The sequence below is a fragment of the Contarinia nasturtii genome, unplaced genomic scaffold (genome assembly GCF_009176525.2).
Source record: "Contarinia nasturtii isolate CC-2019 unplaced genomic scaffold, AAFC_CNas_1.1 Cnas_scaffold_2806, whole genome shotgun sequence".
NCBI classification, from domain to species: domain Eukaryota; kingdom Metazoa; phylum Arthropoda; class Insecta; order Diptera; family Cecidomyiidae; genus Contarinia; species Contarinia nasturtii.
Window position 1 is genome coordinate 1590009 of NW_022200123.1, and position 15736 is coordinate 1605744.

At 34.7% G+C, this 15736-nt stretch overlaps 2 protein-coding genes across 2 annotated transcripts; both read right to left on the reverse strand.

The window, feature by feature from the left end:
• Nucleotides 1–213: 213 nt before the first annotated feature.
• Nucleotides 214–2412, reverse strand: LOC116349178 (hairy/enhancer-of-split related with YRPW motif protein). The gene is made up of 3 exons (XM_031780485.1): nt 1878–2412; nt 1504–1718; nt 214–1382 (listed from the first exon to the last, which is right to left on the reverse strand). The coding sequence occupies exons 1-3, from the start codon at nt 2039–2041 to the stop codon at nt 586–588; spliced, it is 1176 nt and encodes a 391-aa protein (XP_031636345.1). The 5' UTR covers nt 2042–2412; the 3' UTR covers nt 214–585.
• A 3202-nt stretch (nt 2413–5614) lies between these two features.
• LOC116349097 (trifunctional purine biosynthetic protein adenosine-3) lies at nt 5615–11352 on the reverse strand. The gene is made up of 8 exons (XM_031780369.1): nt 11248–11352; nt 10692–11140; nt 9750–9930; nt 9164–9632; nt 8853–9072; nt 7991–8679; nt 7593–7913; nt 5615–7509 (listed from the first exon to the last, which is right to left on the reverse strand). Exons 2-8 carry the CDS (start codon nt 11111–11113, stop codon nt 5711–5713), a joined length of 4101 nt encoding a protein of 1366 aa, XP_031636229.1. The 5' UTR covers nt 11114–11140; nt 11248–11352; the 3' UTR covers nt 5615–5710.
• Between the last annotated feature and the right edge of the window lie 4384 nt (nt 11353–15736).

Sequence of the window (15736 nt, forward strand, 5' to 3'; positions counted from 1 at the left end):
TCATTGTCGATATATGCCGACGATATACATATAATTGCAATTATATAGAAAAATAATGGTTTGTTGAATGTGTAAATTTTTTATTTTTCGTCTTTCTTTTCATTCCATTTAAAATTCTAATCCAAGATAAATAAATAGTAGATATAAAAAAAACATTCCTCGAAAATCGCTTAATATGTAGAAAATAAATATTTCATATGTATATGAGGTGTGCTTTGTTAAAGCATATATAAATATATATAATCGTCATTTACTTGATTCAATTGGCTCCTTGACTTTGTTAAAGCTACATTTAGCTTTATGGATTCAAATTTCGCAAAAATATTTCTATATATACACTTCTTACATGACTAAATGACTAGGCGTTTAACGTGTTTTTTTTTCGTAGAAAAATATATAAATATACGGAGATTATGTTTCCATAGTAAAATAAATGTTTCGTTGTATAAAATCTCAATAAATATGTTCACTTGACTTATTTGTTGTGCGTTTCGTTTAAAATAGAATATTTCTATATAAAAAATAGAGATCATATGTAATTTCAAAAAAAAAAAAAAATCTTCACCAGAATGCACTGTTTTAAAATTAATAGGCCATTTCTTGGCCCCACGGTCTGTATGGTTTGTTATTTGCATTATATGATAGTGGATCATCGTGTTCGTTTGTTGTGTGAGCACCAAACCCAGCCATTGGATTATATTGATTGCTATAGCCAATGCTAACGACAGCATTTCGTTGTGATGACGATAATTCGGTGTATGTGGAGCCGTTTTGATCTTGATGTTGAACATACTGTTGTTGCTGTTGCTGCTGTTGTTGTTGCTGTTGTTGATGCGATTGCATTTGCGAAAGCGATTCATTCGATGTGATGGCACCAGCTGTGCTTGTTGGAGTGTTTGGTTCGGCAAAAATATCGCTTGATCCGGTCGGCGCCAAATTTGGAACGTATGGATAATTAATGTGGGGCGATGACGCATAACTGCTTGAATACATTGCTGTTGCTGGACTGGATGGCACCGATGATGGCAAAATCGACGATGTAACCGTTGATGTTGTAGGTGTTTGTAACGATCGTGGAGTTAAAAGTGGTGGCGGCGGTGGTGGTGCCAATGCACTGTTGTAGCTATTTTGTGTCAATGGATATGTTGGCGGAGCTGGCGTCCAATTTTGATTGACAGCTGGTGTCGCTGATTTTATTGATAGCTCACGTTGGGCAGCAAAGCATCGAAGATGTGACAACAGACGCATTCGCAATGGATTTTGAATATCCATGCCTTCGTGAGCAATGAGATATCGCGCGACCTCAGACACACATTCTTGAAAACCAATCACATGATAATCCATTGCATATCGTTGCGGATCAAATGTCATTGAATCGATTCCTATAAATAAATCAAATTTACATTTTAGACGTCTGAGTTTTTTGTTTTGCCTTCTTGATTTAAATTTAACTTTATTCGTTTCTTTTCAGTTTCATTTTTTTGTTTTTCGAACGTCTCTTACCTTTTGCGTTTAGATTTTTGAGATGATCTACCGTTAATTGAAGAATTTCTGCTTTTTCAAGTTTGGAACTTCCTTGTTTCTCATAGGCCGATGGAACGAGACGTTTTAGTTCGGACAACGATGAATTAATTCGATCACGTCGCTTTTTCTCAATTACACCACGTCGCTTTTTACGAGTCAATTGTTGACAACTGTCCGCACCTTTTGGTGATGTGCTGCAAATGAAAATCAATTATTTAGATTAAAATTGTTTTTTTTTTTTCATTATTTAATGGAAAGAAACCGAGAAAATTTCGAATAAAAAATCAAGCCAAACTCAAAATTTTATTATTTGAAGAAAACAAACATAAATTCGATTTGAATGATCTACTTACTCTTTGGATGATGTTTCTGAGTAGTTATCGTCGCAATCACTTTCGGAGATTGATCGTTTAGTGGCACGACTTGGGGGCGGAACCCAAGTATTATGCATTGCATGCGATGTCGACGAATAGCCCCAGTGCAATGGCGCATTATTATATATACGATGGTGTTCCATTTTTGTCGTTTAATTCAATTTCCGTTCGTTAATTGGAGATATAGTTGGTCTACTACTATCTTTGATTTTCACACTTCGTCACCAAAAAATCACCAAAGTTTTTTAATTTATCACAAGAATTCTGTTTAAATGCGTCTTCACTTCTTCAATTTCGTTGGTTGATTTTTGCTATTTGTAACGGAAGAAAAACAAATCAATTTTGTTCACTTTTGTACGAACTTTGGAAAATTTGATGAAATCAAATCACAAATTTGGAAAATTGAAAAAAATTTCTAAGTCTTTTTTTGTTGCGGCAAGAACGGAGTGCACACAAAAATGTGTGTTACGAGTACAAATGCTGAAAAGGAACTGATACACGTGTGTGAACGACGTTCGGCTGCAATAGTGAGTATGCCAAACGCATGCAGTGCGTGACGTCATCCCTACCACTGTCCTCAACACCATTTAAAAACTATCGAAATCATATCGCCCGATCAAAAGAACACACACACGCACACTACAACACAGACAAACATACACTGCATACGAACAAACCAATACAACTAACACTCGTCTGCTATTTGTTCATATTAATTGTTTAATGTTTACGCGATGCATGAATGCCGTACAAAGGCGCTATGAATGCATATAGCACTAAGGAAGTGCCATTCAGTTGTGATCTTCGTCAAATCTATAGACGACAATTTCATTAGATTTTTTGTGGTATTTTTACATCGATATCGCTGCATGTAGTTTGTTTATTGCTTGAATGTATGTTTTTGCTATTGTTCGAGTCACGTGTATTATTTTGTGTCACAGCAAGATTTTTTACTCGAATTAAAAAAAAAATAATTTTGATTAAAATTGTGGCTGAAATTGAATGAGTCCAACTGATATTCTTTTTTGATTCAATTTAAATTTTTCGAATTGCAGATATTTTTGAACATTTTATTGAAATCGAGCAGACAATTTTATTTTACCTTGACCCGGAGTTGACTACCCATTACCACTTAATGATGATCTCTGTCGTCGGCGACAGCTCACTTTTCTACAAGTATCTTGAGAATGTTATAAATACAATAAATTTTCCTTGAATGGGAATATTTTCCCATTAAGAATGACAAAATAGAATTTTTGTGAAACTTATCCTCAATTAAATACAATTTTCCTTGAAATATCTACTCGTTTTATTGCAGTGTAAATCGAAGATAGAATTATTAAATAATTGCAAGGAAAATAATCCATTTAAAAATCATCAGTATGAGTAAAGTGGATAAAAAAAATCGTTGCCGTTTTTCAGTTGCTGCTTTTCAGAATCTCTTGCAGAAATCTACGATTTGTACCGATTTATTCTTTTCCGAGATAAATTAATAAAAATATACTTTTGTTATATTAATTTCGAATGAGCATTGGATCAATTGACGTCGTTCTCGTATCAAGTTACACAATTATCGATAATTATCGGCTGATCAAGGAAATAGCATCAAGTGAATTCTTAACAATTTTCCGCAATGCGCATGTTAACATGAAGGTTTGCTGCTGTTCCTACACAGTTATCATAATCTCGTCAAGAGCGAACGTCTGCAGACATTGTAATAAAAATTAAAATAGATGCGACAACAACAAATTGAAAGAAAACGTCCATCAAACATAAAAGAAGCAACGAAAAAAAACTTGATGGAAAACGTAAAGAATATCATATTCATTCGATGAAATAAGTATTTATTTATTTCGCACGCGCCGATTCAACAATAACAAATATTATTTTATCAAATGATCGAATGGCACACGGAGAGCTACTTTCTCACTGTCACCGTCTAAGTGTTCACAGGAATATTCGTGGGAAAATCATGACAATTGCATATAGGAGGGTAAAAGTATGAGCCACAACTTTTACCAAGTCACATTGGCTCTCACCAATATACGAAATACACACCCATTACTCATGGTAATGTCAATATGTATTGAGAAGCGAAATTGGTTTTTTTGCAAGAGAGAAAGAAACGGACGAATGTTTAATTACCTAAAATCGCGTTAAAATCGACGAATGAATAGTTTTACAGCACCCGAATAAACCGGGCATATTTCAACAGAGACTAAACTAAATACAAAAATACTACTCCGCATTTCATATACTTCATAGTTCAAATCATATGTTTAACAATTAAAATAGACACTGCGCCGACAATTTGATCGAACACATTAAATACCCTTCGTAATCGTAAGCATATTGACTTGTAAACAAAACATACATTCACCATGCAGTAAAACTAGGGGCGCACCGACGATACCGTTCTATTCGTGGGAACGAATTTTTGCCGTTGTTCACATACACACGAATGCCACGCGTATTTTTTGAGTAGGGTGAGTTAGCTCCTCGCCTAGCTCTTCGCTACGTACAGTACATTCAATGTAGTTTTGTAAGTTGCAGTTCACTTCAAAGTCGTAACTCAGCCTTGACTGTACACATAAACATTCGAAGAGTGTTCATTGTCAGAAAGAGAAAGAGGGAGAGAGAGAGATAAAGAGAGAGAAAAGAGCAAGCAAAATGAATCTGAACGTTGCAAAGAGTGGCAAAGAGGCAGAACCAATTCATTGCGTTTCCCTTTCGATTTATATTTTTTTCACTTTTATATCGAAGCGCTTTTGTTAATTGATGTTATTCGTACTACGTCTATACAACAACTATATACCACTTTTCAACCCCGCTCAATTGCTCGCGCTCACCCATTCTCACAATGATTTTTTGAAATCACCAACTTTTCTATGCACTTTGTTTGGTGAATGAAGTGATTATCATATTATTAATAAAAAAAGATAATAATAATGAACCGGTTGAATAAAAAGTGTGGGATTTGCAAAATCAACTTGACATGAATAACATTTTTATTTATTTATTTTTTGTTTCTCTTGTGAAAACGCATTGGAATCCATGGGAAACGTATTTTGTTTGAGAATATTTGAAAATTGGAAATTAGTGCAAAATTCAAGACAAAATTTCATTTCTTTTTTTGAGTGAAGTTTACGTTTCATTTGTTGAAAAATAAATCGTGTTTCTTTGTAAAGAAGTGATGAACAAAAAACAACAACAAGACTTACCACCAGTGAATCTTTCTTAACAATCCAAAATATTGAAAAAATAAAAATAAAAACACGATTACTGAAATAGTAAAAATGAACCACTTATGAAATACCAAGTAATATATTCTGTGTAAGCTGATATATTCTCAAATCGTCAGGTTTTTCTCTCCTTTTTTGCGTCATTTTATAAAAATTGGTGTCGTCATAAATAAATGACATAAATGAATATAAATGTGTACATTGTGGCAAAGGCTAAGTGAATCAGTGCGTTTGTATGTGTGTATGAATGTGTACGTGTGAATGGTAAACATAATAACTGTGTGTGGGAACTAGTTTCAGTATTAACCGCAAAATAATAAGAGGGTCTTTTAACTGCGTTTAAATGCATTGCCGCTGCTGATCCGTATTTAATCTATTTAGAGCGCTTGAACGGGAACAATGTTTTTTTTTTGTTGTTTTGATGTGAGAACGATTTTTTTTCTATTTCGGGTGGGAATATATTAAGTAAGTATATATTGGTGTCAATTTCGATTCAACTTTGATTTTATTTACTAAAACAGTAGAAAATTTAACAATAATCCAGTCATTTTCAAAAATTTTCACCTTTTTTTAGAATTTTATCAAATCATTGGCAAGCAAACGAAGAGCGTGTGGGAATGCATGATGTTCAGCTTTGTGAATGCGTTCGGTGAGCGCATCAAGCGTATCATTATCAAAAATCGGTACAATTTCTTGCCAAATAATTTTGCCAGTATCGACGCCTTCGTCAACAAAATGAATGGTGCAGCCGCTAACTGTGTCACGTGGATTATCTTCGATTGCTTGTTTCGGTCCATCCAAACCTGGATATTTGGGCAAAAGTGATGGATGAATATTGATTAATCGTCCTTTCCAATGGCGAACAAATTCTTCCGATAAAATTCGCATAAATCCAGCCAAACAAATGATATCGACTCTATGCTTTTCCAATTCCGACGTCAACGCACGGTCAAATTCTACTCTCGGTTGAGCGCACGAACGATAGCTCAAATGCGAAATCGTTTTATTTGGAATGTTTGCATTTTCGGCGCGTTTCAAACCAAATGCTTCGGATTTATTTGAAATAACCAAAACAATTTCAGCATTGATTCCAAAGTTTGTGTTACGTGTGGCATCGATAAGTGCTTGTAAATTGCTTCCGTTACCCGATATCAAAACGCCAACACGTTTTTTGGGTTTCAACAGAATGTCTTTCGTTCGTTGTAAAGTTTTCGTGAATTTGTGGTCGTCAATCACAACATGCTCTTCGTTGGTTTTACGTTGTTTTACAACGCCAACAATTTTAGCATTTAGGTTGAATTTCAAACGAGATTCAAGTTCAAGTGCATGCTGTTTACTAACAACCAAAATGAGTCCTATACCACAATTGAATGTGCGTTGAAGTTCTGTATTTTCGATGTTACCTTCTCCACTGAGCCAAGCAAAAATCGGCGGAATAAACATTTTATCCGCATCAAGATGAACAGCCAAATGTTTGGGCAACACTCGGGGGATATTTTCAAGCAAGCCACCACCCGTAATATGAGCAATTGATTTTATTTTACCTTCGAGTAACAATGGTACAATTGGAGCAACGTATATTTTGGTCGGCGCTAAGAATTCTTCGCCAAATGTTCGATTACAATTACTGAACGGGGCTACATCGTTATATGTTGCATTCGCTTTGGCCAATACTTTATGCACTAAACTGAAACCATTACTATGCACACCACTCGATGGCAGAGCGATTATACAATCACCGTCGGCAATTTCATCGACTCGTGGCAATAATTTTCCATTTTCAACTACTCCCATTGCAAAACCAGCCAAATCATATTCATCTGTGGTTGTGTATATTTGTGGTATTTCAATTGGATCACCGCCGACCAAAGCACATTCACCAAGCACACATCCATCGGCAATGCCTTTTACAATATCTAACGATTTCAGATCATTGAATCGATCGCATGCGTAGTAATCGAGAAAAGTAAGCGGTTTTGCTCCATTGCATAAAATATCGTTTACACTCATAGCAACCAAATCAACACCAACTGTATCATGTTTACCAATAGTTTGAGCAATTTTTAATTTTGTTCCGACACCATCAGCTCCGATTACCAGAATGGGATCATTGTACATTTTTTTACCGTTCGGGTTGAGGCGTACAAACTTCGAACCAAAATGCTCATAAACATGGTCGGTATTTGTACCACTCAAAAGTTTTTCGACGCCTGTTTTCAGTTGGGCATTTGAGTTTGTTGTCAATTTCAAATTGCATGCTTGCTTCGAATCATTGAATTTTGACGATAGTTTTGTTAGAGTCTCTGATAAACCCAAGAAATTTATACGTTTACTAGCCGAGACAGAAGGAGAAGATGAAGTTACTTTGCCTGCAATTGAAATGTTTTTTTTAATTATTATTATTAGAGAGAAAATGATTCAAATTTAAAATATAACCCATTGATATACAAACCGATTTCAACAGCTCCATCAATAGATTTCCATGCCGAACATTCCTTTGAAACGACGGCAACCAAACCGATGCCTAAATTGAATTTATTTGCAAACATATGTGGTGTGATGTTACTTGCTTTCGCATGAATCCACCCGAAAACCGATGGAACATCCAATGATGATACATTTATGTCAGTGGCATATTGAGTTGATAAAATGGCTTCAATGCTTCCTTGTAGACCGGTGTCCGTAACATAAGCAGCCGATTTGATGTTTCCACTTGTAATCAATGGTAAAATTTGTTGCACATACACACGAGATGGTTTTAAAAATTCTTCAGCTGCAATAGAAATAAATTCATATCGATTCAATTTCAAAAAATATCCGAATTTGAAATGGTCAAGAAATCAATTTTACCGTATGTTCTATTTTCGCTTGAAAATGGTGCGGCTGTAAAGTAATCAATATGCAGTGCCTTCATAATGTCATAGACAACATCGATACCGCTGCAATGTAGGCCATTTGCTTTGAATCCAACGATGGAATCTCCTTCGTTGATTAAATCGTAACGCGGTAATTCTTTGCCATATTCAACGCATCCAATCGAATATCCCACTAAATCGTATGTACCAATTTTGAATAGAGATGGCATTTCAGCGGTTTCACCGCCCAAAAGTGAACAATTTGCTGCTTTGCATGCTTCAGATACACCTTTCACCATGTTCGCAACGACTGGAACAAATAATTTGCCGCACGCGACATAATCGAGAAAAGCAAACGGCTGTGCGCCCGTCGACACCACTTGATTGACACACGTTGCCACCAAATCATAACCTATGGTATTGAAAATGCTACAGTCAATGGCCATTGCCATTTTGGCACCGACTCCCGAAGTACGTTCAACAAGTACTGGATCTTTATATGCCAATGGTTCGCTATTCAACACGGGATATTGCAATTCATTTACACGAAACAAACCACCGAATCCTCCAATGCCACCAACAACACCTTTGCGCAGTGTTTCACGTGACATTGGCTTGATTAACTGTACCAAATTGTCACCAGCAACAATGTCGACGCCACTGTCTTTGTATGACAATGCACCTCTATTCGAAAATACATGCGAAAAAAAGAAATAATTTTAGTTTTTTTTTTTGGTTTCATCTTTTTATTTGAATTTTCTTCTTATAAATGTGGCAGAACATGTATGATTTGTTTTAATTGATGTCATGAAATTATTACTGAATCGATACAATGATTATTGGTAATTTTCACTCACTTTTTAAATGCTTTGTGAGCGATATCCGAACGAAATTGACGTCCAGTGAATTGGATCTCTTGAACGCCTTTTGTTGCTTCAGCTGCAGCATTGTACAAATTATCTTCAATGGCCACATTGATTAAAACGCGTCCGCCTTTTGTTATATATTGGCCGGTGCCATCGTTTGTTGTTCCACTGTGGAAAACAATACGATTTTCAGTGTCCGTTTTCGGTAGACCTGTGTACATGAAATAATACATAAAATAAAAGGTCAACATTGAACAGAGATACAAAAACACAATAAAATATTTCATTCATAAAATTCATACCGAGAATTTTACGTCCATTGATTGGAGCATCTGGATATCCTTCGCTCGCCATAACAACACCAACAGCTGATTTACCAGTTTTCCACTTCAAATCGATGCGGTTCAATTGACCATTGCAACAAGCTTCGACGACATCGTACAGATCCGTTTCGAGTAGCGGTAAAATGACTTGAGTTTCTGGATCACCGAATCGACAATTGAATTCAAGTGTTCGTGGTCCATTTTCGGTTAACATGAGACCAGCATATAAAACGCCACAATATTTGATGCCACGTTTCTTGAACTCGGTCAATGCCCTTTCGATGATTTCTTGTCGGGCAAATTCAAGGTCAGCATCGTTGATTAATGGACATTTACAATAGGCTCCCATGCCACCGGTGTTGGGCCCATTATCACCATCACTCAATCGCTTGTGATCTTGAGCCGGCAACATCACTTTCACCGAATCACCATCAACAAACGCCAAAAGCTGATTGATTACATAAAAACAAGCAGTTATTTCTTCCTCTTCTTTCATTCACACATCAAAAGTACATTTCCCAAATCAAAAATCAATTTTATTATTTATGAAATAAATAAAACTTACCGAAACTTCTTCGCCGCTAAGTTTTTCTTCAACAACAATTTTACTACCAGCTGCACCATATTTCTTATCGCCCAAAATTTCGTCGACTGCATCACAAGCCTCTTCTTTAGTATTGGCAACAACAACTCCTTTTCCAGCTGCTAATCCACTGGCTTTGACGACAAGTGCCTCATATGAAGCGCTGACCATATACAATCAATCACGCAATGATAATAATAAAAATGAGTAAACAAATTCAGGCATCAACAACAAGATTATTTTTTTTTTCTTATTTCGGGAAACAAATAACATTTAATTCTATTTGTGAGAGACATTGCTGACATAATCCCGTATTTTTCATGGATTTTGTTTTGTTTGCTAGTACACAAAAAAAAAATCAATTGATAACCGCCAGTGATTGAATATTTACTGCTCAGCAGCGTTTTGCTGTTGAGTTTTCTGAATTCAGGGTGCTGAAAAACGCAAGCAATCGATGCGAACATTCGTAATGATTGAAGTAAACCGGTGCGAATGTATGTGTATATAATGAGGGATATTTATTACGTCTTATATTTCTACCTCAATGTATACGAAATGTAAAGTCGCACAGACATGCCCGCACATAACGAGTATACGCAACGATCGTCGTATTTGACAATGCGAATGAATGAGAGGCATGCATGCCGTCGTTTATATTCGTGTTGTAAGGAGCACGCTTGTGAGAGAATTTACATCAATACCATTAAATGCGTCGATTGTTTGCGTTTTCCAGCGGCCTGAAATCAGGAAACTCAAGAAAAAACTGCTCAAACGAATCAATCACTGATAACCTCACTAGTCTTTAGTAACAAATAGAATGATGTGCAAATGTTATTTTTTGATAAAATCAGTGCCGATATTCAAGTTAATTAAGTAAAAAAAATATTCATTTATAGAATGTTTTTATTATTTGAAATAATTTACCTCTTAATGAATGATTTGGCTGCATCGACATTGTCGAAGCTTTCGTAGCGTGCGGTTGGAATTTTGGCAGCAATCATGAATTCTTTTGACCATGATTTGTCCGATTCAATGCGTGCACCATCCGAATTGGGTCCGAAACATTTAATATTCGCTGTACACAGCGAATCACCGATGCCATCTGCCAATGGATCTTCTGGTCCAACAACAACCAAATTGATTCCGTGATCTTGGCAAAATTTAACAATTGCACCATGATCTTTGACCGAAATATCTTTCACTAGTTCAACTTTTGGCCGATTTCCAATGTGAAAACTGCCTGGCAACACGAACAATTTATCAATTTTATTACTTTGTGCGAGTTTCCAACAAATCGCATCCTCACGACCGCCGGATCCAATCACCAAAATCGATTTGCTTGTCATCTTTTCTTAATCTTTTTTTTTTTGTTTCTGCACAAAAAATTTATTTTATAACACAAAAGAGATTAATGAAAAATAATTATTCAATTACAATTAAAATATGTTAAAAGAACGGAATGAGAGCAAAAATTACGCACTACCGATCGAGAAAACAATATCAATCAGACTAAAGAAACTTTAAATCAAAAGCAAGTATTCCAAAGGCTCGTCAAACAAGAACACCATGTGAATAATTATAATACACAAATGTGAGCTCAGCATAAACGTCACATTCCAGCACTGTGTATGTTTTTCGGTTCACAATAACTCATATCAGTGTGTCAATGAAATTTGAAACATCATGAGAGTGAGTGTTTTGCTTGCAGTATAGGTCAAATACAAACAAAATGTATTTGTAGCGTTATCGTCGTTTCGTTTTAATGCTTGTTCTTATTTTGTTTCTCTGTCCACACACGTCAAGACCCCAGCGACGAAGAAAGAACACACCGAGATAAAGTTTATAATGGAATCTTTAATGTTTGTTTTGCATTCGCCACTTATGGAAACGTCCTATGTTATTTCGGCGCCGTAAACAGTGTGTTTCTCGATGGCATCAGTTTTCGGGGGACCTTTGCGCAATGACCAACAATGATGATGGAATTCTGCAAACCAGTTGTGAAGGCATGATACTTCCTATACCCTGAATGAATAATAAGTAATATTCTTGAGCAAAAATTTAATTTTTTTCGCGAAATTGCTTTTTTGACACCGTAGCCACACCATATAACTAAAATTCAACCTGTAAAGTGAAATGTTCATGAAAAATCCCCAAATTTAGGAATATGAGAATGGTTTACATCTGGCAGCATTAGTGCAGCTGCCAATTCCCGATACATAAAGAGCAACCTACGTAAACTACTTGTTTTCAATTCAGAGATAAAAATGCGATGTGAGAGGTTAATGTACACAAAGGTTATCAACGTATTTATTAAATTCGAGGGGGGAAAACACTTGAAAGTAATTTTTCGTAAAAAAATAATTGCAAAAGAATTTCAAAGTAATTGTAAGACAAAAAGTAATTACTAAATGTAATTTCTAGCCAAAAAAATGCAATTACTTACTTTTTACAATTACTTTTGCCTTACAATTACTTTGCAATTATTTTTGTACAATACGAAAATTACTTTTCAGTGATTTCGCCCTTGGTGAATTCGTTTCTATGGTATTTTAGTATTTTAACAAGATACTATAATGGAAAATATTTCAAAATTCGATTTTCGTCCGGGAATCCTTTCACATCGATTGATCTCCGTACGTGATAATAGTCACGATTTAGAACAATGTCAATAAATCCGCACGGATAAAATTGTGACATTTTATTCACCAGAATAAACAGCAAAATATACAATATATGTAATTTGATCACATCCTCATCGAATTATCCAGTTTATATTCACAACAGCAAAATGTATAACATCATGTTATGCAGCACTATTCACCGGCAAAACATACTATAAACACATGCCAAATATTTATCATTGAAAATACAGGTTTGTGACGAAGCTGCTGATTGTTTAGTAAAAACAACCGAATCAACACGTGTTTGTCATGAATCCACATACTATCAAAGGTTGCTGTAAGAGTTTGATTTGCATGAATGTGTGTGTTAGTGTGTATTATGTACAGTGATTTTGAATATATGGTTGTATGAATGGATTATGGTCATTGGCGCCATCTATGCAATCTCAAGAGAATTTTTCAATTCTTTATACGCATGCGAAGAACGATTTTCAGTTTAATTCGTTACGATATATGGATCTAATTGTTATCTTGAAATATATACATTAGATTTAACAATAAACTATGATTGTCAACCATAAGTATTTTAATGCCTTCAGTATATAAAATCGAAAATTCCCATTATAATCAGAGCATTTTGAATAAAATGTAAAGTACATATTTATGAAATGAATATTCAATATAGAAAAATGGTAACTGCTGATATTTTGTTCAGATTCCAGTGAGTTATCTTAATTGCAATAATAAATTTTTATGAAAATTTGTTGTGAATTGAACGAATTTAATGGACACTTTACATTCTCATCAAGAGAAGCGAATTTCAATACGATGAGTTTTTTAAACTTATGTAATGTGAACTTCACTACCCCGAATTCATTCCTCGAAAAGTTTGTTATGCATCATGTTATTAAGTTATTTCCACACTTTAAAATGAAAATCGTATACTTAATTTTTACCACAACTAATCTCTTTTTTTTCTTCATTTCACTCGATTTCACTTATATACATTGAATTTTTCTTTGAAAATCGTTTTGGTAGAGAGGTAAATAAAACTAAAGATCATGAATGTTTTATTTTTGAATTCATACTAAAAACTAATTAAAATTCGATGAGAGCCTTTAGAAAAATACAAGCGAATGATGAACATTGTATTTGGACCGAAATAAATGAAAATAAATTTGCTTTGTTTGATTTTCAATGAGGACAATGTCCTCTGGACATTATGTTTTTTCATGTTCGAAACGAAATCAATTGCCTCAAACGATAGCAATAAATAACATGTATAATTGTATACAATTAATTATATTTAATGTTTAAATTTTAACCCATGATCAGAAATATACGCATAGCTTCTGACCAAAAGTTTTCCAAGTTGCATTTTCACTAAGCAACGAATTCCGTATTTCACTTGGAGAAACTAAAGAATGCTTCTTGACATGAACTGATTCCATCTTGATACGAGAAAAACTCATTAAAAATCCTTTATGCTTCTACATGTGGACAGCATAGAAACGAAATGTGGGCGTATCGTTATTCACTTCTATTTCAATAAGCAATCACAATGCGATATCTAAGTGATACAAACGAAAAGAGCAATCAAAAGTGAATGCGAATAAAATCAAGAATAGTTGAGCCGTTGACAGCCAGAAAGTAAGCCGAATTTACGATTTTACCATTCGAAATTTTGCTTTTGTTTCGACAACACACAAATATCGCGATAAAAACAGGCGAATAGCTTCTATCTGTTCAAGACTTTTTGCTCACATTTTTTGGCACGTGAATGCGGGCCATTGGCAGCATCTAGATTCCGTTCAAACTGTGCATTTTCGTTTGTGTCGTAAATTTCCGTTGAAATGCCATTTCTGAATTTATTCGCCATTGTCAGTCCAAATAATTGTCGCTTTCATGATGCAACACAAAGAATTCGAACAATCACTTGATTGTGAACACAAAAGAAAACAATAAACGATGCTTTTTATTGAGATTGGCAGCATCTCAAAGCAAACTAACTGCGAATAGTTTTATTTGAGCATTTTAATTTCGAATTTCCATTCTTCGTTTCTTGTACAACATTTCTCGAAAACAAAAATTATTTATTGCATTCAGTCTGATTGAGGGGGGCTTCGTTTTTCTTGTCAAGGGAAATGATCCATTAATTTTAAATGAACATTGTTACCATACCAAATATTCGTTCTGATTTACGCAAAATAAGTTGTTTGCAAATCATGTAAAAGACTCTCTGTGCAATCTTTTGTTTTGTAAATTATTCAATTCAAAACATTCACGATGTTCACCATCACAATATAGCATTTTACAGTACAAACATCGAAATAGCGCTGCTTTCATTTCAAAAACGGAAATAATGTTGAACACAGCCCGTATTTTTAGTCCTAGTTATTTATTTGCAGTGAACAATAAAGGTTTATGGTAGCACCCCCTTTCACGCTCTTCGTAAGAAACACTTCCATACAAGCGTGGTAATTTATCAGGAAAGTCAGTTCAAGGTAACGTTGCACTTTATTATTTATGGTTTTTGAAATTATACCGTGCTTAAACAATGCGATGAAGCAGACAAAAGCGAATTCAAATGAAATCATATTATCGAGTGGTTTTCGTGACTCAATTCGATATTCTCTAGTCGGTCTGTGTCGGTGTGTGTGTGTGTGCATGTTGAGTTCATAGAGCTTGCAACGAATTGTGTAACAAAAATCCATCTAGGTCGTCGAATTGCTGACATTCAATGTTAACACAGTTTATAAGAATTCAAGCCATTTCATCCAATATCATTTTCAATCCTTGGAAATGATTTTGCCCTCTAAGCTATTTGCATTTTGTAATTTCACACTCGTATTATTTTGATTCGCACAACATTTGCGCGAAATAAAAGTATGTAAATACTAATCAAAATCATTTGTGACACGTGCGAAACAGTTATTGCTGCGACGTTTAAATATCTAATACCTTTTTCGTTCACCTAGAAATTTACTATTTTATTATGGAAATGAATTTACTCTAAAGTTTGATACGATTTTACAATAAATCACCACAATTCATAATTCTTATGAACAAAAAGGAATTCTAACATTGGATAAAATAACTCCTTACTAGGGCTGCTCATCAATATAACTAGAACAGTTCATGTTAGGTAAAATATTTAAAAAAAGTCAAGCTCAGATTGTTCGAAATAAAAAGTGTAAGGAGTGATTGGATTAGGTAACGGGGTTTTTTGAATGCCAGAATACTAACGAACAAACAAATGAAATAAATAACTGATAATAATTGATACTTTTTCCAGTAATTTCAAAGTAATAACGAAGCTTTAGGTTAAAACTTTTGTGTGGAAGAAAA

What these genes read in the sequence shown, in the direction of transcription:
- LOC116349097 (XM_031780369.1), bottom strand. Translation starts at nt 11,113, where the DNA reads ATGACAAGCAAATCGATTTTGGTGATTGGATCCGGCGGTCGTGAGGAT. An exon ending in GCCAAATCATTCATTAAGAG is followed by an intron (nt 9,931 to 10,691) that starts GTAAATTATTTC and finishes GTATATGGTCAG; the next exon opens with CGCTTCATATGAGGCACTTG. An exon ending in TGATGGAGCTGTTGAAATCG is followed by an intron (nt 7,510 to 7,592) that starts GTTTGTATATCA and finishes TTTCAATTGCAG; the next exon opens with GCAAAGTAACTTCATCTTCT.
- LOC116349178 (XM_031780485.1), bottom strand. Translation starts at nt 2,041, where the DNA reads ATGGAACACCATCGTATATATAATAATGCGCCATTGCACTGGGGCTAT. An exon ending in TCAGAAACATCATCCAAAGA is followed by an intron (nt 1,719 to 1,877) that starts GTAAGTAGATCA and finishes TTTCATTTGCAG; the next exon opens with CACATCACCAAAAGGTGCGG. An exon ending in CAAAAATCTAAACGCAAAAG is followed by an intron (nt 1,383 to 1,503) that starts GTAAGAGACGTT and finishes ATTTATTTATAG; the next exon opens with GAATCGATTCAATGACATTT.